This window comes from Mobula hypostoma, chromosome 7, assembly GCF_963921235.1.
Source record: "Mobula hypostoma chromosome 7, sMobHyp1.1, whole genome shotgun sequence".
NCBI lineage: Eukaryota > Metazoa > Chordata > Chondrichthyes > Myliobatiformes > Myliobatidae > Mobula > Mobula hypostoma.
The window spans coordinates 90,318,388-90,345,426 of NC_086103.1; the positions used below are offsets into that span (position 1 = coordinate 90,318,388).

The 27,039-nt window shown below is 46.6% G+C and overlaps 1 protein-coding gene across 2 annotated transcripts in view; it reads right to left on the bottom strand.

Moving 5' to 3' along the window:
- Nucleotides 1-27,039, bottom strand: part of LOC134348978 (Kv channel-interacting protein 1-like) — a 222,925-nt gene that overhangs the window by 129,961 nt on the left and 65,925 nt on the right. For both annotated transcript variants that reach the window (XM_063052795.1, XM_063052794.1), the window contains exons 2-3: nt 22,815-22,939; nt 21,234-21,303 (exon numbers count right to left, since the gene is read on the bottom strand). In XM_063052795.1, coding sequence (XP_062908865.1) covers nt 21,234-21,303; nt 22,815-22,939 — 195 coding nt within the window. The remainder of the gene's footprint in view (nt 1-21,233; nt 21,304-22,814; nt 22,940-27,039) is intronic.

A 27,039-nucleotide genomic window follows, 5' to 3' on the forward strand; every position in this document is an offset into this window, starting at 1 on the left:
TAAATTCTGACAATCTTTTTCTAATTGTGTTATTTCTTTCTCCAATTCATTTAATTCTGTTACATATTTATTTTTTATACCTTCAACATATCTAATTATCTGTCCTCTTAAATGTGTCCCACAATAAGAAATTATTGGCAGTAGAGAGTCAGTTTGTCTCACAGAACAATTCTATTTGAGCTCTAATAAAACTGCAAAACTCTGGTCTTTTCAACAGCAAAGGATTAAACCGCTATCTATATAATGTTTTTTGTTTATCAGGCATCTGAATTGATAAAATTAAAGGTGAATGATCCGATGGTAGTCTAGCGGCATATTTTGTTTGAATGATCCTACTTTCTAATTTAGCTGATATTAGAAATACGTCAATTCTAGAGTAGGAATCATATTGTTTTGAATAGAAAGAGTAGTCTCTTTCCCTTGGATGCTGCCATCTCCAAGCATCTATTATATTCAAGTCCTTCATGAAGGCCAGGGTGGTTTTTGCTGCCCTGACCTTCACGACTTTCTTAAATGATCTATCTAAAATTGGATCCAAACAAAAATTGAAATCCCCTCCAATTAAGATATTTTCATATCCTTGAACAATTTTCAAAAAAATATTTTGGATAAATTTCTCGTCGTCATAATTGGGGGCATATAAATTCAAAAGTGTCCAGGATTCTGAGTAAATTTGACAATTGACCATAACAAATCTCCCAGCCGGATCTATGATAGCACCCTCCACCTTCACTGGCAAATTCTTCCCTATCAATACTGCCACTCCTCTGGCTTTAGAATTAAAAGAGGACGCTATTACTTGGCCAACCCATCCTCTCTTTAATTTGTTATGTTCTGTCACTGTAAGATAAGTTTCTTGAAGAAAGGTAATATCAATATGATTTTTTTAAAGATATGCCAGGACCTTTTTCCTTTTTATCGGTCCATTTATCCCATTAACATTAAGACTTAAAAATTTAATTGCTCTATTCATAGTTATCAGATTTTATTGGTTGATAAATCCTGCCCACAAAAGAAGTATAAATTAATCCCATTTCTTTGAGTGACTCTGAGATATTTGGTGCCATTCTCAATAGAGTATAGAAGATAGAGAGGAAACCAAAGAGGAAAGAAAATAAAAGAAAAAGAAAGGGGAGAAAAACTCTCCCAACTGGCACTCCAAGACCACAGCGCCTTAACCCCTCTTACTGTGGGGTCCGATAAACATTGCACTAAAGATGGGCATTCTTTAACATATAACATAATTAATCCTTTTTTTAAAAAAAAGAGATGAAAAAATTATCCACTCCCCCAATAACTCTTTAATTAAACATCTGTAAAAATAAATTATATTCCACACCTGATATTACTAAATTTCTAACATAATCTATAACATTGAAAGTAAATATCATTAATATAGCAATATATCTGAATAAAGAAGAAAATTCAAAAAGAACTTACTAAATATAACCCTAAATATTGTAACTTAATACATATCCAGCATACCAAAAATTAAACATATCATAATATCATAACATCTATATAATCAAAGCTATTCATACTAGTTATAACAAAATTAGATGAACTATATAGTTCCTAAGTAGTATAATTCAAAAAGACCATCCATAATCAATATTTAAATCATAAGTCTTCATCCATAATCATATAGATTTGAAGTTCAAGATCATAATGTTGAAATTTTTTTGAAATTAACCTATATTAATAAACAAAATCAAATAATTTTCTTCATACATTTTGTCCAAAATACATCTTTCTAGGCCTCTTGTTCCAGAAGAATATTCTGAATCACAATGTCTCAGATATTTTTTGAATAAAGTTTATCGCCTCTTGGGGGCTAGTAAAAAAATGTCCTCCCTCCATCCAACAGAGTAATTCTCAGTTTTGCTGGATATAATAGAGAATATTGAAGACCTTTATTCTTTAATAACCTCCTTGTTAAGTCAAAGTCTTTCCTTTTTCTTAACAAGGCCACACTAATAGCTGGAAAGAAGAATATATCTTTCCCCCTTCAAACTCTAGTAGGCCATTTCTCTCTCTGGCCTCTATTGCTGCAGCTCGTAATACTTCTTATTTATCTTGATACTTCAAAAAGCGTATAAGTATAGAGCGCGGCCTTTGTTCTGGAGGTGGTCGGCGGGTTAAAGTCCTGTGGGCTCTTTCCATAATTAATTCTTTGTCAAAATGCTTTTTCCCCAGAACTTTGGGGATCCATTCTTGAAAGAAAGCTACTGTGTCTCTTCCTTCCAATCCCTCTTTTAAACCCACTATTTTGATATTATTTCTTCTGCTATAGTTTTCAAGGGAGTTTAGTTTATTCATTATTTTTACTTTCTCAGTCCTCCAGGAATCGTTTTCTTTTTCCAGGCTTTGTAATCTATTCACAACATCCTTCGTATTATTTTCTAAATCCTGGGTTCACAAATTTAAAGATTCCAAAGTCTGCTTCATTTCCTTAGATTCTTGCATGGTAAGGTCTAAATCACTCTCGAATTTGTCCATCCTACCGGTTAAAGTTCAGACTGCATTGACCAACTATGAATTGCAGTCACGAGGTCACTACCTGAGCTGACACCGCGCCGCACCGCCACCGTCCTCGGGCCCTCTGCAGGCTCAGAGGAACTATCTGATGAGCAGGCCTCATCTCCATTTCTCCTGCGTCCCTCAACTCCAGACGGTCCCGGGAGTGCAAGACCGGCAGCGACAGTGCCAGTAGGATTTCCACAATTTCTCCTTTTAACCATTGCTTTTATTAAGGTTATATGAGAGCCTTATAAGCAGGTTGTAAAATAGTTTTTGTAGGAGTTATTCAGGGAAGCGCCCAATCAATGGCACGACATCACATGACCCGTCATTAACAATAATCTTTCAAGAATCGATAGAATCTGGCATTGTACCGAATGACTGGAAAATTGCAAATGTTATTCCGCTATTTAAGAAGGGTGGAAGGCTGCAGAAAGGAAACTATAGACCTGTTAGCCTGACATCAGTGGTTGGGAAGTTGTTGGAATTGATTGATAGGGATGAGTTTATGGAGTACCTGGAGGCACATGACAAGATAGGCCGAAGCCAGCATAGCTTCCTGAAAGGAAAAGCCTGCCTGACTAACCTACTACAATTTTTTGAGGAAATTACAAGCAGGGTAAACAAAAGAGATGCAGCAGATGTGGTGTACTTGGATTTTCAGAAGGCCTTTGACAAGGTGCCGCACATGAGGCAGCTTAGCAAGATAAGAGCTCATGGAATTACAGGGAAGTTATTAGCATGGGTGGAGCACTGGCTGATCGGCTGAAAACAGAGAGTGGGAATAAAGGGATCCTATTCTGGCCATAGTTCCCTCTAAACTGTGCACGTGTGCACGCACATACGTTTTTCAACCAGCGCACAAAGGAAATTAATGTGCGCACAAAAGGTTAGTTACCTAAAATAATGTAGTAGTTAATAATTATACTTACTGAAAATAATCTTTTAGCTAATTGTTTCTGTTAACTGTTTCTGCATTTGTTTTTCAAATACCACAATGCACGTCACCAATTTACATCACCGCACCTATCCTGTTCCGGTTTGTACAGCTGCATCACGGCGGCAGCCATGTTTGGCGGACAATGTTCATATAGTGAAGTTTACAAAGCTCTGTTTCAAATCCTGTGGATGGCTTACTAAGTTTTTATTGGAAAAAATATTGATTCACTATGTCGAATTCAAAAGAAGCGAAGGGCGTGAAGCACAAAAGAACAGCAAATTTGTTTAAAGTTGAATGGCTTAACAAGATAGTAGAAACTGTTACACGAAAAGCTCAAGAGGTCATGAACGTTCAGCTACGAGAAATATTTCTGTATGATTTGGAAACTGGAGTTATCTGTTTGTACTGTCATGATGCGGAAGTTGCTGGAGAATTTGCTAGTGGAAAGAAGTGGGATGATATTTGGAAACTTGACTTTTTGAAGCGTCATTTAGTAAGTAAATCGCATTTGGACGGTGTACAAAAGCTCAGGCAATAGAACCCGTCATTACCTGTTACAGGAATGCTACGCATGTTACAGTTGAGTGCAGATGAGCGAGAGCGAAAACCATCAAACCCAGAGGAGATCAAAGTTGAGGTACAAGAATGGTCAGCTTTTGATTTCTCTGCAATTGCCGATTGTGACTTCACATTTGGCGATGAACAAGTTAATGCCTTATGTCTAAAATATCATGATTTTCTGGCTGAAAATATTGTAATAGTTAGACAGTTTAATGATTTCAAATTTTCCATGCAAGAAAAAATAAAATCCAAACCGATTTCAAACTTTGCTCAAATGGTGGCATTTGTACTTCAAAATGAACAGTTTTGCGACCTTGCACAGTCGATGGACACTGGGGGAACCTTTCTTGCATCTAGTGCGGACTGTGAACGAGGTTTTAGCCTGATGAATCAACTCAAGAACAAGCTGAGAAACCATTTAGGTCAATGTCATTTGGATATGTTAATGAGAATCAAAAGCTATCAATTCTATCAGTCGAGATAGAGTTTACAAATGCCAAAGACAGGAGAGAGAAAAAATAACTAAGTGACTTAAATATGATAAAAATTAAATATCTCCAACCTGATGGCATGAACATCGACTTCTCTAACTTCTGTTAATGCCCCTCCTCCCCTTCGTAGCCCATCCCTTATTTATTTATTTATTATTGATTTTTTTTTTCTTTCCCCCTTTTTTTCTCTCTTTTTCACTCCCTCTATCCCTCTCACTATAAGCCCATCCTCTGGGCTTCCCCCACCCTTTCTTTCTCCCTGGGCCTCCTGTCCCATGATCCTCTCCCTTCTCCAGCTTTGTATCCCTTTTGCCAATCCACTTTCCAACTCTTAGCTCCATCCCTCCCCCTCCTGTCTTCTCCTATCATTTCGGATCTCCCCCTCCCCCTCCCACTTTCAAATCTCTTACTATCTCTTCTTTCAGTTAGTACTGACGAAGGGTCTCGGCTGAAACGTTGACTGTACCCCTTCCTATAGATGCTGCCTGGCCTGCTGTGTTCACCAGCATTTTTTGTGTGTGTGACTTAAATATGTATGTTATTTTGTTGTTATTCTGTGCAATTTTATGACAAATATTTTGTAAACCTACGTAAACTGTCCCATGTGTGCATTCAGTGGGCACATATTTTTGTCACAGGAAAAAAATTTGCACAATATAAGATTTTTGCACACACTAACACTATAAATTAGAGGGAACATTGATTCTGGCTGGCTGCCGGTTACCAATGGAGTTCCACAGGGGTCGGTATTGAGACTGCTGCTTTTTACAATGTATGTCAATGATTTGAACTATGGTTTTAATGGATTTGTGGCTAAGTTTGTCATTGATACAAACATAGGTGGAGGAGTGGGTAGTGTTGAGGATACAGAGAGCCTGCAGAGATGGTTTGGGGGAATGAGCAAAGAAGTGACAAATGACAGGGGCAATGGAGGATGAGAGGTGACCTGATAGAGGTGTATAAGGTGATGAGAGGCATTGATCGTGTAGATAGCCAGAGGCTTTTTCCCAGGGCTGAAATGGTTGCCACAAGAGGACACAGGTTTCAGGTGCTGGGGAGCAGGTACAGAGGAGATGTCAGGGGTTAAGTTTTTTACGCAGAGAGTGGTGAGTGCGTGGAATGGGCTGCCGGCAACTGTGGTGGAGGTGGATACAATAGGGTCTTTTAAGACAGGGATCTCAACCTTTTGCGCATCGCTGACTGGTTTAATATTGACGATATTCTTGCGGACCGGCTGACGGATGGGGGCGGGAGGTGTTCAAGTTCAACAGTGTGTGACAGGGAATGAGGAAAGGTGCAGCTGACTCATATCGTTTCATATTGCCAAATCATATCATTTCCATGGTGGTTGGGGACCACTGTTTTAAGAGACTTTTGGATAGGTACATGGAGCTTAGAAAAATAGAGGGCTATGGATAAGCCTAGTAATTTCTAAGGTAGGGGCATGTTCGGCACAACTTTATGGGCCGAAGGGCCTGTATTGTGCTGTAGGTTTTCTATGTTTCTATGAAATACAATGTTGGAATGAGTAAAGGGCTAGTTTGTTCTGCTAACATAAAAATTAGATGTCAAGCTAAGAGCCGCTGGCTTTCGCACCTGCAGGATAGGATGTGGTAACCTAATTATATTCTGTCTCCAAAAATGCAGAACAATGGTTGAAAAATGAGGAATTACTTCATTGTGCACATTGTCCCGGTTGCCTGAGTTTGATGGCCTTTTAAGGTAATCAAGAGGTCTTTGTCTCAAAATACCACTGTTGCTGGGCCGTGTGACTATGGGGGTAGCTAAAAACTTGTTTCCTGCATACGTGACAAAAATGGTATAAAAGCTCTGTATCTCTGCGCTTTGGGAGAGAGACCTCTGGTATGGGCCCTGTGCGTGCCTAAGGAGGGCTCTCTCTCTAGTAGCGAGCTACTAATAAACATGCTGTTGCTTTATCCTCCGTAGTACTGTGTGTTCTTGCATCGGGTAACGGGTAATAATTAGGAGTAAGGTTTAACAATTTGCGAGCCAGCCAGGAGTCCAAGGCGAGGCATCCCCGTGAGACGGTGTCAGCGATCGGCTCAATGGCAATGACCTGAGACAGATGGGCCCACAAGGTAAGATTTACCTTGATCTCTCTCATTAATTGTCCACCTTGACAACCCCTTCGTCTGGCGGGTAATCCTCTGACGGACTCCCGAAGAACCATTAAGATTACCCAAGTACTACGGTAAGCAGTGTGGGCTTGAGGATTCGCCCTGGGACAAGAAGAGTGGGTTTGAGGACTCACCCCGGATAATAGTTAGAGGATTCACTGGGATAATAGTTAGAGGGTTCACTGGAGTAAGCTTACAATAATTTGCCTGTCTCGGACACCCTGCCTTAGACCAGTTGTTAAGAGGGGAAATCCCCCACGCGAAGGTCAGGACCCTGAAGTGGGTGGAGAGAGACATGGCACAAAACTAACGGACTATAGGAAAATGGGTCAGACCCTTGATAAGTCAGGACTGGACACCCCCTTGTTCACAATTTGTAAGGAGAATCCCAGGAACGAAACTGATTTCCGTAAATTATTTGCCTCATTAAAAAAGAAACTGGGAAATGGAATGTGGCCATTAGGAGTGACCAGGGATGTGGAAAGATGCATTCAAGCAGAGGAGGCAATGTGGAAACGAAATTCAAGGGAAAACTAGAAAATTTTAATGTCAACATGGAGAAAAATGGCCGAGGAATTAACCAGTAAATCTAGACAAAGTAGTTGGGAACACAATGCACGTAGAAGAGGGATTAGTGTATGTGACAGGGGAAGGCAACCCCAAGCCATGGGAAGTATTGAAGTATCAGTGTGAGGAGCAGAAAAGGAGGGAGAAAACGGGAGAAGGAACTGGACGGGGACGTGAGGGTGTTAATTACCCAGGTAAAACTGAGGTACCTCCGGACATGTCTGAGCTACCCATGATGTTCGAAAATGAGACTGATGATACAGATGAAACTGAGGAGGATTGGCTAGTGCGCCCCACGGCCCCAGTTTACCCTCCACTCCCTCAGACACAAGTGTCCCAACTACCACCTCCTTACTCATCTCAGAGATCTAATGGACAGGAGCAGGGACAGGGACTGGAGCAGTTTTGTGACCCTATAGCAGCCAGAACTAGAAGTCAAACTAAGCAGCAGTCAAAGAAAAAACCCTCCCAGCTGCCAGTACCTAAAACCCATGCCCAAAAAAGAAACTGCCTAGTAGGGGATGGCCCCTTGATAGACCCAGGTGAGGAATATGATGATGATGACCCCTTTGGACCTGCGGTCCCGAATGCAAGCACTCCACGTTTGCTCCTGACCCGAAATGTTCCCAATCCCCATGGAAACGCCAAGGCTCCTACTCTGCAGGTTTATACCCCCTGGAAACCACATGAAATGTACATGATTATGAGCAAGGCACCTAATCGTAAGATGAATCTTGACGATTTTATAGACTATATACAGGTTTCCTAATTAGTTACCTAATTAGTTACGCTTGTTTATTTCGGCTTTTTTCTTAAAGATGCGCTGTTTGCATCCCGGCTACCATTGCATTTTCCATGAATCGATATCTGCCTGTAGCCTGGAGGTTGGGGTGTCATTTTGTCGTCAGTTTCCATTAGAGCAGGCAGCTCATCTTCTTCTATCTCTGTCCGCCTCCATGTCGAAGGTCGGGTTCGTCGTCTTCTGTGGCTGATGTGGGAGGCTTGCTTGACTGCTGAGCCTCGCGCATTTTTCTATAACACAATTCTTTAATAAAGACTCAAACCATCCTGCAAATATCTCCTAAACTGACGTACCCTTTCAAAATTAAAGTCGTACTTTATCATTACTCATTCGGTTTCGATTGTTATCCTTTTTTCTTCCAATTGCATCAGGTCTTCATCTGTCAGTTCTTGGTGATGGGATGCCAAAACCTCTTCAACATCATGTTCGTCAGCTTCCACAAGCCAAACTCACGTTGTCCTTACTTCGTTCACCACGGTCAAAATGCTTAATTATGTCTAGTTTTACCGTAAGTGTAACACCCTTACGAGCTCTATCAGGCTTTTCCGATACCATAGAACTCATCTTGCAAACGGCTGCTCACAGGCACGTGTTAAAGCAAAGCAGTTCCCAATCCGGGGGAGAGCGGCTGCTCGGGGCGCGCTGCCTTTTATCGTGAGCTGAATTTTTTTTTGTAACAGTGAAAACACCTTCTGAAAGTGAAAACAGGGTACTAATGTAGGTCTTTCGTAACAGTGAGGTTTTGTAAAGCGAACGTTCGAAAAGCGGGGGACACCTGTAATAGATACTATTCAAATGTATCAAGCTGCTCCCCAAGATCTTTTCAGTCTATGTTGTATGGCTCTCACTCAAGATGAACGGACCAAATGGTGCAAGGAGCTGGACAATCACAAGAATTAACAGGCGTTTTCAGACCCACCTTCACGGCTATGCCATTGTGAATGACTCGGTTGTGGTAGTCAGCATCCTTACAACCTCCTGTTTCAGCACAAAAGGCGGAACTATTTGCCTTGACGAGAGCCTGTATATTGGCCAAGGATAAAGTGGCCAATATTTTTACTGACCCCCATTACACTTTCGGTGTGGCTCATGACTTCGGGCAACTGTGGGCCCACCGGGGATCCCTCACTTCCACAGGGACCCCTATCCAGAATGCCTCGTAGGTAAAGAACCTCCTCAGTGCCATCCTCCTCCCAAAACAATTGGCTATCACTAAGTGCTCAGCGCATCTGTCCGACTCCTCTACAGTTACCCAAGGTAATAATTGGGAGGACGGGGAAGCCAAATTAGCGGCACAGACTGCCATTTATATTGTCTCCACGGCAGAGAAATTGGCCTTGGCCTGCGAGCCGACCACAACAACGAGGGGTATTCCAGACATGGGCACTGTACAACAACTACAGGGGGACACCCCTGATTCAGAAAAACTAATCTGGAAGACGCGTGGGTGTTCGCACTCTGCGTCGGAGAGCCTCTGGCTCACTGCAGTTGGCCAAGTATGTATACCTGATGCTTTGTTCCCAATGCTTATCGATTGCCTGCATACTGACACGCACCTTGGCAAGGAGGGAACATTTTAGTACGCACCTGGTGGCACCCTAGATTGGAAGAGACGGCACAAGAGAAAATACGATCATGTCTGACATGCCAACAAACAAACGCAGGAAAAGGAGTAGAATGTGCCCCAGGGAAAACCCCCTTGCCAAGTGGTCCTTTTGAATGCATACAGCTTAATTTTATCGAACTACCACGGGTATGCTGTTATAAGTATTATTTAGTGATTGTAGTTGTGTTCAGTAGATGGATCGGAGCCTTTCCGACCACCAATAATAAAGCTTCTACGGTGGTAAGGTTGTTACTTACAGAGATTATACCAAGATTGGGGCTACCCAGACAGATAAGTTCGGACAATGGTCCTCATTTTGTGGGAAAAATGAATAAAAGAGCTGTGCAAGGTGCTGCCCACTAACAGCAGTTTCATTCTGCCTACCACCTGAGGGCTGCAGGAGTAGTGGAGCGGGCTGACGGCACCCTGAAAAATAGGCTGGCTAAGTTAATGTCCGAAACCGGACTGAACTGGCTGAAGGTCCTTCAGTTAGCTTTGTACCATATGAGGATTATTCCCCATTCCACTACTGGAGTATCAGCAGCTGAAATTGTTCATGGACGTCCTGGAGGGACCCCATGGGATGCTAACACGTAGCCTCCCACCCAAGTTGACCTTAATGTTATGGGGGATGAATTGCAAAGGTATTTCAAGCAATTAACATCCTCTCTAAAGTTTCTTCATTCTCAGGTGCAGGAGAAGTTTAAGCCACAGGAAAACCCAGAGGCAGAGTGGCCGGATTTGAAAATTGGAGATTCGGTACTGATAAAGGATTGGGAGCGCCCCAAGCTTGGACCCCGGTGGAAAGGAGCTTTTCAGATCCTTCTCCAAACGCCCACAGCAGTAAAAGTACAAGGCCACGACCGTTGGATTCACCTGAGCGATTGTAAGCGATGGTCACCAGATGAAAAGTGATTGTTGTTGGACTTGGACTCTTTATGTTTGTACTGACTGATACTTTGGAAAGTAATCTCTTTTATGAAACGCATAAGCGATTATATGGTAATAGAACTGTATGTTACCCCTTAGCTCAATCTGTGGAGGCACTATTTGTGGCTAACCCATCTGAAAGGAGGTGGGAGGATTTAGTGGAAGAGGATAGGTCAGGCAGAGATTGTAAAGGTGATAAGGGAAGGTTTACAAAGAGGGAGTAGGGGACGGTGTGTGGAAAGTCTGAACGGTACCTCTGGGTGGACCTCTGAGAATTGGCAATCCAAGTGCTGGGGAGCTCAGTCCTGGCTAAAGGCACGAATGCAACGAAATGATGATTGGGAAGAGGGACGTTGGGTCACAAACTCTAACTGTACGGGCATCCAGAGCTACCCTTTCTGTTTCCGGGGATTAGGATGAAGGTGTGTAATTGCCAAAGTCCCTAAGAACATCCCCTGCATTGAAAAGCAGTGTCTGAATCAAGATTGCAGAATAAAACGAGGGAAGTTTTCATGTACCTGTACTCGAGAAAGGTGTGTTTCCCTACCCAAAGGGAGTCAGTATGTATGTGGTCATTGTAATGGGACCCACGTTTCTAGAGGGACAATGTCACTGGCTTTGGCCTCAATATACCACTCTGAACATACCTGGTAGCAGAAAATATTTTCTTCTGGTAGTTCTACATGCTACCGGGCAAAGAGCGGATATGTGTTCCTCCTTAACGGAACCTATACTACAGTTACCAATATCTGCCTCCACTGTTCGCAGTAGGAACGATTAGCCCTCTCACCGTTCCTTGCCCGCAGGAAGCTCACGTCTGACGATGACTGGTGGCTCGACCCATCAGTAAAGTATTTTGTGCAGATTACAAGATACTCTGGGATCAGCGGTAGGCTACAGCACGTTCTCCCTTGGGGGATCTGCAGAGGCCATATCTGCCAGGAATCGAAATCGAAACTACCTCATCTGTGGGCTGACGGCATTGGGGAACAGCACAATGGAGGGCCTGGAGGCAATCAACCAAGAAATGGCAGAACTTTGGCTTTACACTCTGCAGACCCAGTATGCCGTGGACTACCAGTTAGCTCAGCAAGGAGGGGTGTGTGCCATAGTTGGGGATAAGTGCATCACTCATGTCAGGGACGAGTCCTATAACGTCTCTCATGCAATTCTAGAGACTAGAAAGTTTTAGGCAAGTTAGTAGGAGCAGTTAGATAGTTTTAGGCAAGGGTCTGCCAGAGGAGAAGGGTGGCTCAGGTGGTTGCTAGGGGGATCATGGGGCTCTTATCTCCTGCATGAGCTAATCATTCTTGTCGTGATTATCATTGTGTGTTGTGTACTGTTGACCTGTTTAAACACTTGCTGCAAGGCTTTCGCTACCAAATTAGTGGCACTGTTTTCAGCCCCAATTTAATTGTGTTATCATGGAATGATAAAAGGAGGGATTGAGATGGTAAGGGGCTAGTTTGTTCTGCTGACATGTAAAAATTAGATGTCAAGCTAACAGTCGCTGGCTTTTGCACCTGCGGTGGTAATGATGTGGTCATCTAATTATATTCTGTCTCCAAAAATGTGGAACAACGGTTGAAAAATGAGGAATTACCTCATTGTGCAGATTGTCCCGGTTGTCTGAGTTTGATGGCCTTTTAAAGTAATCAAGAGGTCTTTGTCTCAAAATACCACTGTTGCTGGGAAATGACTATGGGGGTAGCTAAAAAGTTGTTTCCTGCATACGTGTCAAAAATGTCAAAGGCCTTCTGAAAATCCCAGTAAACAACATTCACTGACTCCTTTGTCCATCCTGCCTGTTACTTCTTCAAAGAATTCCAAAAGACTTGTCAGACAGATTTCCCCTTAAGGAAACCATGCTAATTTTGACCTATTTTATCATTTGCTTCTAAGTACCCTGAAACATCATCCTTAATAATGGACTCCAATATCCTCCCTGAACTGAAGTCAGGCTAACTGGCTTATAATTTACTTTCATCTCCCTCCCTCCCTTCTTACAGAGTGGAGTGACATTTGCAATTTTCCAATCCTCTGTATCCATTCCAGAATCTGGTGTTCTTGAAAGATCACTACTAATGTTTCCATCTCTTCAACTAGCTCTTTCAGAATCCTTGGCTGTAGTCAATCTGGTCCTGGGGTAACTTATGTACCTCAGACCTTTCAGCTTCCCAAGCAGCTTCTCCTTATGGCTTATTAGTTGCTTTCTGTTGGCATTTAAAAAGTTCCCATTCATTTTTGCAATATTATATGTTCTCTCTTTTCCTTTAATGACGTCTTTGACTTCCCTTGTCAGCCATGGTTGCATATCCTCATTTTTTAATACACCTTCTTCTTTGGGATGTATCTATCCTGTGCCTAACAAAGTGCTCGCTGAAATTCTAACCATTGCCATTCTGCCGTCATCTCTGACAGTGTCCCCTTCCAATCAATTCCCCTCTCATGCCTCTGTGATTCCCTTTATTCCACTGTAATACTGATACATCTTATTGGACCTTTCAAGTTCAGGTGTAACCCATCCTTTCTGTGCAAGTCATACCTCCCCCACAAGAGATTCCAAATGATCCAGAAATCTGAAATACTGCCCCATGCACCAATTCCTCAGCCATGCATTCGTCCTCTGAATAATCCTATTCCTATTGTTACTGGCATCTATAGGTATGTTAAGAGCAGAAGAATTACAGGGGATAAAATCTGTCAACATGAAGATCAGATTGGTCATCTATGCATCAGGGATGTCTCAGATCACGTCCACAACATTTTGGAGAGGAAGGGGGAGCAGCCAGATGTCTTGGTTCATATTGGTACCAATGACAAAGGAAGGGAAAACAAAAGAATATAGAACATAGAATAGTACAGCACAGTACAGGCCCTTCAGTCCACAATGTTGTGCCGACCCTCAAACCCTGCCTCTCATATAAGCTCCTACCTTAAATTCCTCCATATGCCTGTCCAGTAGTCTCTTAAACTTCACCAGTGTATCTGCCTCCACCACTGGCTCAGGCAGTGCATTTCACACACCAACCACTCTCTGAGTAAAAAACCTTCCACTAATATCCCCCTTGAACTTCCCACCCCTTACCTTAAAGCCATGTCCTCTTGTATTGAGCAGTGGTGCCCTGGGGAAGAGATGCTGGCTATCCACTCTATCTATTCCTCTTATTATCTTGTACACCTCTATCATGTCTCCTCTCATCCTCCTTCTCTCCAAAGAGTAAAGCCCTCGCTCCCTTAATCTCTGATCATAATGCATACTCTCTAAACCAGCCAGCATTCTGGTAAATCTCCTCTGTACCCTTTCCAAAGCTTCCACATCCTTCCTATAGTGAGGCGACCAGAACTGGACACAATACTCCACGTGTGGCCTAACCAGAGTTTTATACAGCTGCATCATTACATCGCGACTCTTAAACTCTATCCCTCGACTTATGAAAGCTAACACCCCATAAGCTTTCTTAACTACCCTATCCACCTCTGAGGCAACTTTCAGGGATCTGTGGACATGTACCCCCAGATCCCTCTGCTCCTCCACACTACCGAGTATCCTGCCATTTACTTTGTACTCTGCCTTGGAGTTTGTCCTTCCAAAGTGTACCACCTCACACTTCTCCGGGTTGAACTCCATCTGCCACTTCTCAGCCTACTTCTGCATCCTATCAATGTCTCTCTGCAATCTTTGACAATCCTCTACACTATCTACAACACCACCAACCTTTGTGTTGTCTGCAAACTTGCCAACCCACCCTTCTACACCCACATCCAGGTCGTTAATAAAATGAGGTCCTAAAAAGAATTTAGAGAGCTAGGTAGAAAGCTGAGAAGCAGGACCTCCTGGGTAGTAATTTCTGGATTGCTACCTGTGCCACACGCCAGTGAGGGCAGAAACAGGATGATTTGGCAGAGGAGGGAGGAGAAGATGGCGGCGCGACGCAGAGCGCACGGCTGTTCCGAATGATATCGTATGTGTTAACTAGGGGCCATGCACAATCCTGATTTGATGGAGACAGCCATAAGAAGCATGGAGGAACACCTGGAGAAACTTCTGAAATGCCCGCTTCACTGCTGCTGCTACTGTGCGATCAAGAATCTCCGGAGGGGAAGGACCCAAATCCTCGGCTTTGCCTATTGCCTGTTGCCGGGCCCGGGGTTGAAGTGCTTGGCAGAGATGGTGCTCGGTGCTCGGTGTCGGAGAGCTGGTCGGAGGCTCAGAGTTTTCGGACGGACTCGGAGTCGGACTGTGATCGGATGCTTCCAGAGTGCTGCATCGGCAAGTTTGCAGCGCTGGAGGTTCACCATCTGCGTGAGATGATGGGACTTATGAGAGACTTCGAGACTTTTTACCATTCAAATTACGGTATTGTTTTGCACTGTTGTAACTATATGTTATAATTATGTGGGTTCTGTCAGTTTTTAAGTCGGTTTGTTATGTGTTTCTGTGATATCATTCTGGAGAAACATTGTATCATTTCTTAATATATGCATTACTAAATGACAATAAAAGAGGACTACGTGTCCTCATAATCTAATAATCTAATAAATGCGTGGCTGAGAAGCTGGTGCAGGGGGCAAGGCTTCAGGTTCTTGGGTCATTGGGATCTCTTCTGGGTTAGCTATGACCTGTTCACCTGAACCCAAGGGGGACTAATATCCTCGCCGGCAGGTTTGTTACAGCTTTTGGGGAGGGTTTAAATTAACTTGGCAGTGGGGTGGGAACTGGAGTGAAGGGACTCAGGAAAGGACGGATAGTAAAAAGGTAAAAAGATAGTAAAACGGTGTGCAGTCAGACTGTCAGGAAGGGCAGGCAGGTGATGGGACTCAGTTGTAACCAACAGGCTGAGTATGAAATCATTAGGGATGCAGAGTCAGAAAGGATAGCAAAGACGGTACTCAAGGTGTTGTATCTAAATGCACATAGTATAAGAAATAAGGTGGATGATCTTGTTGCAATATTACAGATTGCCAAGTATGATGTTGTGGCCATCACTGAATCGTGGCTGAAGAATGGTTATAGTTGGGAGCTGAATTCCAAGGTTACACATTATATCAGAGGGATAGGAAGGTAGGCAAAGGGGATGATGTGGCTCTACTGGTAAAGAACGGCATCAAATCAGCAGGAAGATGTGACATAGGATCGGAAGAAAAATCCTATGTCTTGAGTTAAGAAACTGTAAGGGTAAAAGGACCCTGATGACAGTTATATACAGGCCTCCCAACAGTGGCTGGGAGGTGGACCACAGATTACAACAGGAAATAGAAAATGCGAGTCAGAAGGGCAATGTTATGGTAGTCATGGGAGATTTTAAAATGCAGGTCGATTGGGAAAATCAGGTTGGTAATGGATCTCAAGAGAGTGAGTTTGTTGAATGCCTAAAAGATAGCATTTTATAGCAGTTTGTTGTGAAGCCTACTAGGGGATCAGTTATACTGGATTGGCTGTAATGTAATGAACCAGAGGCGATTAGAGAACTTTGGTAAAAAGAACTCTCAGGAACCAGTGATCACAATATGATTCCGTTCAACTTGAAATTTGATAGGAAGAAAGTAAAGTCTGAATTAGCAGTATTTCAGAGGAGTAAGGGAAATTACAGTTGTATGAGAGAGGAGTTGGCCAAAGTAAATTGGAAGGAGCTGCTGGCAGGGATGTCAGCAGAGCAGCAATGGCGTGCGTTTCTGGGAAAAATGAGGATAGTGCAGGACACATGTATTCCAAAAATGAAGAAATACTCAAATGGTAAAATAGTACAATCTTGGCTGACAAGGGAAGTCAAAAGCATTGTAAAAGCAAAAGAAAGGGCGTACAACAAAGCGAAAAAATGTGGGAAGAGTGAGGATTGGGAAGTTTTTAAAAACCTACAGATAGCAACTAAAAGAATCATTAGGAGGGAAAAGACGAAATATGAAAGCAAGCTCACAAATAATATCAAAGTGGATAGTAAATGTTTTGTTCAAGGATGTTAAAAATAAAAGAGAAATGAGATTGGATATAGGACTGCTAGAAAATGAGGCAGGAGAAATAATAACAGGGACAAGGTGATGACTGATGAACTAAATGAGTACTTTGCATCAATCTTCCCTGTGGAAGACACTAGCAGTATGCCTGATGTTGTAGTGTGTGAAGGAAGAGAAGTGGGTGCAGTTACTGTTACAAGAGAGAAGGTGCTCAAAAAGCTGGAAGACCTAAAGGTATATAAGTCACCTGGACCAGAGGAACTGCACCCTAGGGTTCTGAAAGAGGTAGCATTAGAGATTATGGTGGCATTAGAAATTATCTTTCAAAAATCACTGGACTCTGGCATGGTGCCAGAAGACTGGAAAATTGCAAATGTTACTCCACTTTTTAAGGAAGTGTTACGTACTCCGTAACTGGGTTGCCAAACCAGCAGAAATGGACCACTAGTTGGAGTCTGGTTTAACAGAAACTAATAAAGTTTTATTAAAGAAATAAGTAACACAGTACTGTAATCGTAAGGATGTAAATGCAACAGGTTAGCAATGATAATACACACATGTACACAGAACTAGGGTAATAGGAATCAATCAAGCTCTATCGCAGTCTAGGGGTAAAATGATCAGTCTCAAGTGACACAGAGTTCAGTTCAGCTTAGTACAGTTCACAGTAATCGCTGTTGTGCCGTTGGAGAGAGAGAGAGAATGCAAATTTTGATTCAAACAGACCTTTGATGTTCTTCGCAGTTAGCTTTCGGGTGAACCCTTTTATGTCTTCTGTGGTCACCGACTGTGACCCCTCCGTTCCGGATATGACCGTTCTTCCGCGGTGAACCGGGCACCCAGGCAAGGGCGGACACACACCAGGTTCCCGCCGATCGTCCCTTTTCACCCTGTCAGTCTATGGTCGGTTCCCTCGAACCAGACCTCCAACTCTTACCAACTTGTGGGGGCACACTGCTCTTCCAGGGTCTCGTTAACTCGTGATCTCGTGGTGTGTATCGTGCCTTAGCGAACCTGTTCTTTTTATCCCCCTGCTGGGGTATCGCCTGTCCATCAAACTTCAAACAGTTCAGGTTCAAAGCAACCGGTCTGTCAATATTCTGAAATGTGTTTCTTTCTCGTTAATATCTCTCTTCTCTCTTATTAGCATTTTGAATGTTTCTCCATTGTCTCACTTATCTCTCTCTCATTAGCCTCAATCTTCTGATAACGTGGTTTTTCGTCACAAAAGGAGGAAGGCAGCAGAAAGGAAATTATAGACCAGTTAGACTGATCTTAGTGGTTGGGAAGATGTCAAGAGTCAATTGTTAAGGATGAGGTGATGGAGTACTGGTGACATAGGACAAAATAGTACGAAGTCAGCATGGTTTCCTTCAGGGAAAGTCCTGCCTGACGAACCTGTTGGAATTCTTTGAGGAGATTACAAGTAGGATAGATAAAGGGGATGTGGTGGATGTTGTATATTTGGACCTTCAGAAGGCCTTTGACAAGGAGACACACATGAGGCTGCTTACCATGTTAAGAGCCCATGGCATTACAGGAAAGTTACTGACATGGTTAGAATATTGTCTGATTGGTAGGAATGGGGATAAAAGGATCCTTTTCTGGTTGGCTGCCAGTGACTAGAGGTATTCTGCTGGGGTCGGTGTTGGGACCAGTTCTTTTTATGTTGTAGATAAATGAGTTAGATGATGGAATAGATGGCTTTGTTGCCAAGTTTGCAGATGATATGAAGATTGGTGGAGGGGCAGGAGGTGTTGAAGAAGCAGGTAGGATGCAGAAGGATTTAGACAGATTAGGAGAATGGGCAAGAGAGTAGTAAATGAAACACAATGTTGGAAAATGCATGGTCATGCACTTTGGTAGTAGAAATAAATGTGCAGACTATTTTCTAAATGGGGAGAAAATCTAGGAACCTGTGATGCAGAGGGACTTGGGAGCCCCTTGTGTAAGGTGAGTCAGTGGGAAGGAAGGCAAATGCCATTTTAGCATTCATTTCAAGAGGTCTAGAACACAAGAGCAAGGATGGGATACTGCAGCTTTATCAGGCACTGGTGAGGCCTCACCTTGAGTATTGTGAACTGTTTTGGGCCCCTCATCTTAGAAATGATGTGTTCGCATTGGAGAGGGTCCAGAAGAGGTACAGAAGGATGATTCCAGGAATGAAAGGGTTATCATACGAGGCCCTGGGTCTGTACTCGCTGAATTTCAGAAGGATGAGGGGGGATCTCATTGGCTAAGCCTTTCAACATTCGAAAGGTTTCAGAGTAGATGTGAAAAGGATGTTTCCCATAGTGGGAGAGTCTAGGACAAGAGGGAACAGCCTCAGGATAGAGGGGTGCCCTTTCAAAACAGATGCGAGAAAATTTCTTTAGCCAAAGGGTGGTGAATTTGTGGAATTTGTTGCCACATGCAGCTGTGGAGGCCAGGTCATTGGGTGTATTTAAGGTGGAGATTGATAGGTTCTTGACTGGACATGGCATCAAAGGTTACGGGGAGAAGGCCAGGGACTGGGGCTGAGGAGGAGATAGAAAAAAGGGATCAGTCATGATTGAATAGTGGAGCAGACTCGATGGGCCAGATGGCCTAATTCAGCACCTATGTCTTATGGTCTTATGTGTGGAGCCGAAGGAGCTGCAGGAGATCATAAATATATTTTTTTTGTATCTGGATTTTCTTGGGAGGTGCGCACAGAATCAAGAGAACTGAGGCAAAACAGCAGCGAGCAAATGAAGAAAACGAAGCAAATTCGGGTGGATAAATCCCCAAATGCCACACAAGGTGGCCCCTTGGACCTTATGAAATGCTAGCGCAGAAATATCTGGCCAAGGTATTTAAAACTTCCTTAGCCACTACTGAGGGCCAGAAGGCTGCAGGACTGGTAATGTTCCATTATTCAAGAAAGGATCTAAAAATAAGATGTGTAAATATAGCCCTGTGAGCCTGACATCAGTAGTGGGTAAATTATTGGAAGGTATTCTAAGGGACCAGATACATAAGTATTTGGATAGACTTGGACTAATTAAGGATAGTCAGCATAGCTTTGTGTGTGGTAGGTCATGTCTAACTAATCCTATAGAGTTCTTCAAGAATGTTACCAGGAAGGTTGATGAAGGCAAGACAGCGTGGACTTTAGCAAGGCCTTTGAGAAAGTCCCACGTGGCAGACTAGTCCAAAAAGGTTCAGTTATTTGGCATTCAACATTAGTTTTGCATGAGAAGCCAGATAGTAGATGATAGCCTCTTTGACTAGAAGCCTCTGACTACTGGAATTCTGCCGAGATCAGTGCTGTTGTTTGACAACTATATCAATGATTTGGAAAACTGGATGTGGTAAACTACATCAACAATTTGGTTGATGATACCAAGATTGAAGGTCTAGTGAACAGCGAGGCAGGCTATCAAAGCTTGCAGCAGAGTTTGGATCAATTGCAAAAATGGTCTGTAAAGTGGCAGATGGAAGTTAATGTGGACAGGTGTGGCACTTTGGGAGGAAAAGCCGGGTTCGGACTTACACAGTACACAGTAAGGCACTGAGGAGTGTGCTAGAACTAAGGAAGCTGGGAGTACAGACCCATAATTCCTTGAACAGCTATAACAGGTAGATAGGGTCATAAAAAGATTTTGGCACATTGGCCTTTATAGATCAAAGTACTGAGCACAGAAGTTAGGATGCTATGTTGATGTTATATAAGTCATCAGTGAGGTCAAATTTGGATATTGTGTGCAGTTCTGGTTACTACTTACAGGAAGGTTTACAATAAGATCAATGAGTACAGAGAAAATTTACTATGATTTTTGTGGCACTTGATGACCTGAGTTATAGGGAAAGATTGAATAGGCTCGGACTTTAATCCCTGGTGCGTAGGAGCACAAGGGGAGATTTGATAAAGGTATACAAAATTATGAGGGGATAGAAAGCGTTAATGTAAACAGGCTTTCCACTGAGGTCAGACTCAAGCAGCACTCAGGCTAGTCTCTACCACGACAGAATTAATTGATGGTCAGCATCTAGAGCATGGTAGTATAGCAGTTTGTATAACAGCATAACAACGCCGTGGCCCGGGTTGAATTCCGCTGCTGTCTGTAAGAAGTTTCTACATTCTCACCATGATCGTGTGGGTTTCCTCTGGGTGTTCCTGTTTCCTCCCCATTCCAAAGCTGTATTGGTTAGCAGGTTAATTGGTCACATGGGTGTGATTGGATAGCAGTTTCCTTGGGCTGGCCTTTTGCCAAGCTGTGTTTCTAACTAAAAAAGTAGACAGATCACATGTCAGATCACCACAGACAATACACTGGTCAGTTTCTATCGCCACAGGCCAATCATGGTCTCTATCACATTTCACTCTCTAACACAATAGACCGACCAATCACAGTTTAATCTCTGCAACAACAGACCAATCACGTTTCAGTCTCTACCACAACAGACCATGGGTCAATCTCTACTACTACAAATCAACACAGTTCAGTCTATACCACCAGAGACAAATCACAGTTTAGTCTCTACCCAAATGGACTTATCACAGTTCATTTTCTACCATAACAGTTCCATCACAGATCAGACTTTTTCACCACAGACTTATCGTTGGACTATCTATATGACCCTAGAGCAATCACAGGTCAGTCTACCAATCTTCACCAATCACAGTGTCTAAATGTCCATGACACCGCCCCACACCCCCCCCCCCCCAGCAGACAGGGATGACCCAACTTCTGCCACTCACCTCCATGTGGGAAGAACTGAGAGTAGATTTGTTTGAAAGTGTCCTCGTTAACAACACCACTGGGGCATTCCTGGAAACAGAAGAAAGTTAAGAGTGGAGCTCTGGTGGATCCACCATCCCATTCCCTTGAGGGTGGGAATTCACCCACCTCAATAATAAAAATACACAGTGACACAAGTACTGAAACCACATCAAAAATACACCAGGAGTGGCAGTCTAGAGTTACCAACCAATCAACCTGTCTGAGTCTGAGTCTGAGGACTCATCGGTCAGAGTTGACCATGGATATTGCATGCTAGCTGTCTAGATACGCAAGCTTGGGCAGTACAATATGGAGAGCAAGCTGTTGTTCATGTAGCAAGCCCCTCTCCACATATCTGATGAACCCAAAGGAACATCAGAGACCAATATAGTTTGGTACCAGAATCATCACAGGAGTTGCTAGTCAGCACTGAGTTCAATGTAGGACTACCTTAGGGATCCCAGCTGCAGACTTTCCCCTCGGAGTTTACTACCCAAGCCTTCCCCATGACTGGGTCTTACTGCAAGGCAGTGGAGGTCTGAGGTCAGTTTTCCTTCTCCTAGATGAACTTCCAACCTCGGTTGATGAGCCCCATCTGCCTGAACAACTGGTTTTAAGGTACCAGTAACCCGCCTTTGCCCCAATTAACATACACACGTTTATTTGGGATGTGGGGAGAAACCAGAACATTTGAAAAAAGCTACACTACTGCAGGAAAACTTGCAAACTCCACAAAGTTAGGACTGTAATCAGGGCTGAAGTAGGGTCTCTGAAGTGGGCAGCAACAGCAAGTAGAGTTGCGTCATAGCTCAGGTGCTGTCTGTGTAGAGTTTGCATGGTCTCCTTCAACAATGCAAGTTTCCCTAGGTGCTCTGGTTCCCTCCTATGTCTAAAAGACATATGAGTGGATTAATGTAGTTGCTGTAAATTTCCCTAGAATGGTACAATCTGTGAGGAATAGGTGGGAATTTGGGGAGAGTAAAATGGGATTAGTGTAAATGGGAATTCAATGGTCAGCAGAGTCTTGATGGGTTGTTTCCGTGCTCAAGTCTCAGTCTGTGACAATGACTCATGGGCAGAGAGTTGGGAAGGGAAGAAAACTCAGCAGCCAGTGCTTTGACTCAGGACTCACTCTGGAGTTAGATCACTGTCAGTCTCTGGTGAATGTTCACACTGAGACACATGCATTTTCTCTCTGTTTACCTCAGTATGTGCACTAACAGCATCATTGATCTTGGCTTGGGCTGTATGCAGCACTGTGATCTGATCCCCATCCTCTGGTTGTTCTCAGTGAAACCATCCCCCTGTCACTGAAATCTCCCGTACAGAACCTCAAGATCTCCTCATGCTCCCCAGGAATGCGCTGCCTGTGTGGCAGATAGTGTTTGGGTTTCATTTAACTTTACTTTTAATGAACAACCTGATCTTGGTAGAAAGGAGCAGTCCATCCAACTCCCTAAATACTCAGTGTCTTTAGCAGTGGCACACAGTGGCTGCTGTGCATCGCCCAAACCCAGGTGGTGACGGTGGTTGCTGACGAGTGGATGAGGGTCACTTACATTCTTGAATCCTCTGTACAGCACCTGGATCTCTCTCCTGGTGAAGTTGGTCTGTGCCTGCAGTTGTCCTAGACCTTCAGGCCGATGGCAAACTGTGGCCATTTCCAGCTCATCTTCTACTTTGTCTGTAAGAAGATAAAGAAACTGTGAGAAAAAAAAACACAAGTAGGCTGGATATCCAGAGAAAGGGGAGTGCCCAAACACAGGTCGCGTGTCACATTCTGACTTGACCACCCAAGACAGGTCACGGGCTCACAGATCACACTCTGGGCTGGATCAGCCAAAGACAGTTCACAGGTCACGGGCTCACAGATCACACTCTGGGCTGGATCAGCCAAAGACAGTTCACAGGTCACGGGCTCACAGATCACACTCTGGGCTGGATCAGCCAAAGACAGTTCACAGGTCACGGGCTCACAGATCACACTCTGGGCTGGATCAGCCAAAGACAGTTCACAGGTCACGGGCTCACATATCACACTCTGGGCTGGATCAGCCAAAGACAGTTCACAGGTCACGGGCACACAGATCACACTCTGGGCTGGATCAGCCAAAGACAGTTCACAGGTCACGGGCTCACAGATCACACTCTGGGCTGGATCAGCCAAAGACAGTTCACAGGTCACGGGCTCACATATCACACTCTGGGCTGGATCAGCCAAAGACAGTTCACAGGTCACGGGCTCACAGATCACACTCTGGGCTGGATCAGCCAAAGACAGTTCACAGGTCACGGGCTCACAGATCACACTCTGGGCTGGATCAGCCAAAGACAGTTCACAGGTCACAGATCATGGCCTATCCTACAGTGGAAATTGATCCACAGCAGGGGGAATGAGCTGAATGGTAAGTGGGCAACATTTTCACTCACTGGCTAAGCTAGCATTTATCGCCTGTCTTGACTTCCAATGAGAAGGTGGTGATAAGCCAATAAAGCAGTTCTACTGGGTTACTGGGTTGGAAGATGGAGGTTATGGAGGTTGGGGGGTGGGGGGAGGGAATTTCCAAGATTTAGGCCCAGCAAAATTGAAGGACCAGTGATATAGTTCAAAGTTAGGGTGGTGTGTGATGGAGGGGAACCTGCAGTAGTGGTGTTCTCCAGCGAATGCTGTAGTATTAGAGCTCATTGGTTTGGGGACAGCTGTTAAGAGTACCTGTGAATAACCACAGCGTGTTTTGTAGATTGTACAGACAGTAGCCACTGTGTACCAGTGAGTGTTTAGGGAGATGGATGAGCTGCTCCTTTCTACCAAGAATAGGTCGTTCAATAAATTAACAGGTTGCAAATAAGGGAAATCAGTTCTAGTGAACAATCCTAAGTCAAAAATATTAATTGTTTTTCTTTCCACAGATGCTGCCTGATTTGCTAAGTGTTTCCAGAGCTTATATACTTCTATTAAATTGCCTTCAAATATCTTGTTGCTCACCAGCAGGTACATAGATAGGAAGGGTTTCAGAGAGATATGGGTCAAACATAGTATAGCTAGGAATCTGGAACGGCATGGGTGAGTTGGGCTGAAGAGCTTGTTTGCAGACGGGGACGGGGACGGGGACTGGGAAGGGGACAGGGACAGGGATGGGTCGGGGACTGGGACGGAGACGGGGACGGGGACGGGGACTGGGAAGGGGACAGGGACGGGGACGGGGACTGGGACGGGGACAGGGACGGGTCGGGGCCTGGGACGGGGCCAGGGATGGGACAGGGACTGGGATGGGTCGGGGCCAGGGATGGGACGGGGATGGGTCGGGGACTGGGACGGAGACGGGGACAGGTCGGGGACTGTGACGGAAACGGGGACGGGGACAGGGACGGGGATGGGTCGGGGACTGGGACGGGTCGGGGCCTGGGACGGGGACGGGGACTGGGTCGGGGGCTGGGATGGGGACGGGGACGGGGACTGGGATGGGGACGGGGACAGGGACGGGTCGGGGCCTGGGATGGGGATGGGGACGGGGACAGGTTGGGGAATGGGACGGGTCGGGGCCTGGGACAGGGACGGGGACTGGGTCGGGGACTGGGTTGGGGACGGAGACGGGGTCGGGTCGGGGCCTGGGATGGGGACGGGGACAGGGACGGGTCGGGGCCTGGGATGGGGACGGGGACAGGGATGGGTCGGGGCCTGGGACGGGGACGGGGACAGGGACGGGTCGGGGCCTGGGACGGGGACGGGGACTGGGATGGGGACGGGGACAGGGACTGTGGGATGGGGATGGATCGGGGCCTGGGATGGGGATGGGGACTGTGATGGGGACGGGGACAGGGACGGGTCGGGGCCTGGGATGGGGATGGGGACAGGGACGGGTCGGGGACTGGGACGGAGACGGGGACCGGGACAGGGACGAGGACGGGTCGGGGACGGGGACAGGGACGGGTCGGGGCCTGGGATGGGGATGGGGATGGGGACGGGGACAGGTTGGGGAATGGGACGGGTCGGGGCCTGGGATGGGGACGGGGACAAGGACGGGTCGGGGCCTGGGATGGGGACGGGGACAGGGATGGGGATGGGTCGGGGACTGGAACGGGGACGGGGACGGGGACTGGGTCGGGGACTGGGATGGGGACAGGGACGGGGTCGGGGACTGGGATGGGGACGGGGACAGGGATGGGGACGGGGACAGGGACGGGTCGGGGACTAGGACGGGTCGGGGACTAGGACAGGTCGGGGCCTGGGACGGGGACGGGGACGGGTCGGGGACTGGGATGGGGACGGGGACAGGGACGGGGACGGGGACGGGGACTGGGATGGGGACGGGGACAGGGACGGGTTGGGGACTGGGATGGGGATGGGGACAGGGACGGGTCGGGGACTGGGACGGAGACGGGGACGGGGACAGGGACGGGGACGGGTCGGGGACTGGGACGAGGACAGGGACTGGGATGGGGACGGGGACAGGTCGGGGCCTGGGACGGGGATGGGGACTGGGTCGGGGACTGGGATGGGGACGGGGACGGGGACGGGTTGGGGCCTGGGATGGGGATGGGGCCTGGGATGGGGATGGAGACAGGGACTGGGATGGGGACGGGGACGGGTCGGGGACTGGGATGGGTCGGGGCCTGGGACGGGGACTGGGTCGGGGACTGGGATGGGGACGGGGACAGGGACGGGGTCGGGGCCTGGGATGGGGATGGGGACGGGGACGGGTCGGGGCCTGGGACGGGGTCAGGGATGGGACGGGGACTGGGACCGGTCGGGGACTGGGACGGTGCCAGGGATGGGACGGGGATGGGTCAGGGACTGGGACGGAGATGGGGACGGGGACGGAAACGGGGACGGGGACAGGGACGGGGATGGGTCGGGGACTGGGATGGGTCGGGGCCTGGGACGGGGACGGGGACTGGGTCGGGGCCTGGGACGGGGACGGGGACTGGGTCGGGGACTGGGATGGGGACGGGGACGGGGATGGGGACAGGGACAGGTCGGGGCCTGGGATGGGGATGGCGACGGGGACAGGTCGGGGAATGGGATGGGTCGGGGCCTGGGACAGGGACGGGGACTGGGATGGGGACGGAGACGGGGTCGGGGACTGGGACGAGTCGGGGCCTGGGACGGGGACGGGGACTGGGATGGAGACGGAGACTGGGATGGGGACGGGGACAGGGACGGGTCGGGGCCTGGGATGGGGATGGGGACGGGGATGGGTCGGGGCCGGGGACGGGTCGGGGACTGGGACGGGGATGGGGACAGGGACGAGTCGGGGCCTGGGACGGGGACGGGGACTGGGATGGGGACGGGGACAGGGACAGGGACTGGGATGGGGACGGGGACCGGGACGGGTCGTGGCCTGGGACGGCGACGGGGACTGGGATGGGGACGGGGACAGGGACGGGTCGGGGCCTGGGATGGGGATGGGGACGGGGATGGGTCGGGGCCTGGGACGGGTCGGGGACTGGGACGGGGACGGGGACGGGGACAGGGACGGGTCGGGGCCTGGGACATGGACGGGGACTGGGATGGGTACGGGGACGGGGACAGGGGCTGGGATGGGGATGGGGACGGGTCGGGGATGGGGACGGAGACGGGTTGGGGACCGGGACGGGTCGGGGACGGGGACAGGGACGGGTCGGGGCCTGGGATGGGGATGGGGACGGGGATGGGTCGGGGACGGGGACTGGGACAGGGCCGGGTCGGGGCCTGGGACGGGGACGGGGACTGGGTCTGGGACTGGGATGGGGACGGGGACGGGTCGGGGACTGGGACGGGGACTGTGTCGGGGACTGGGATGG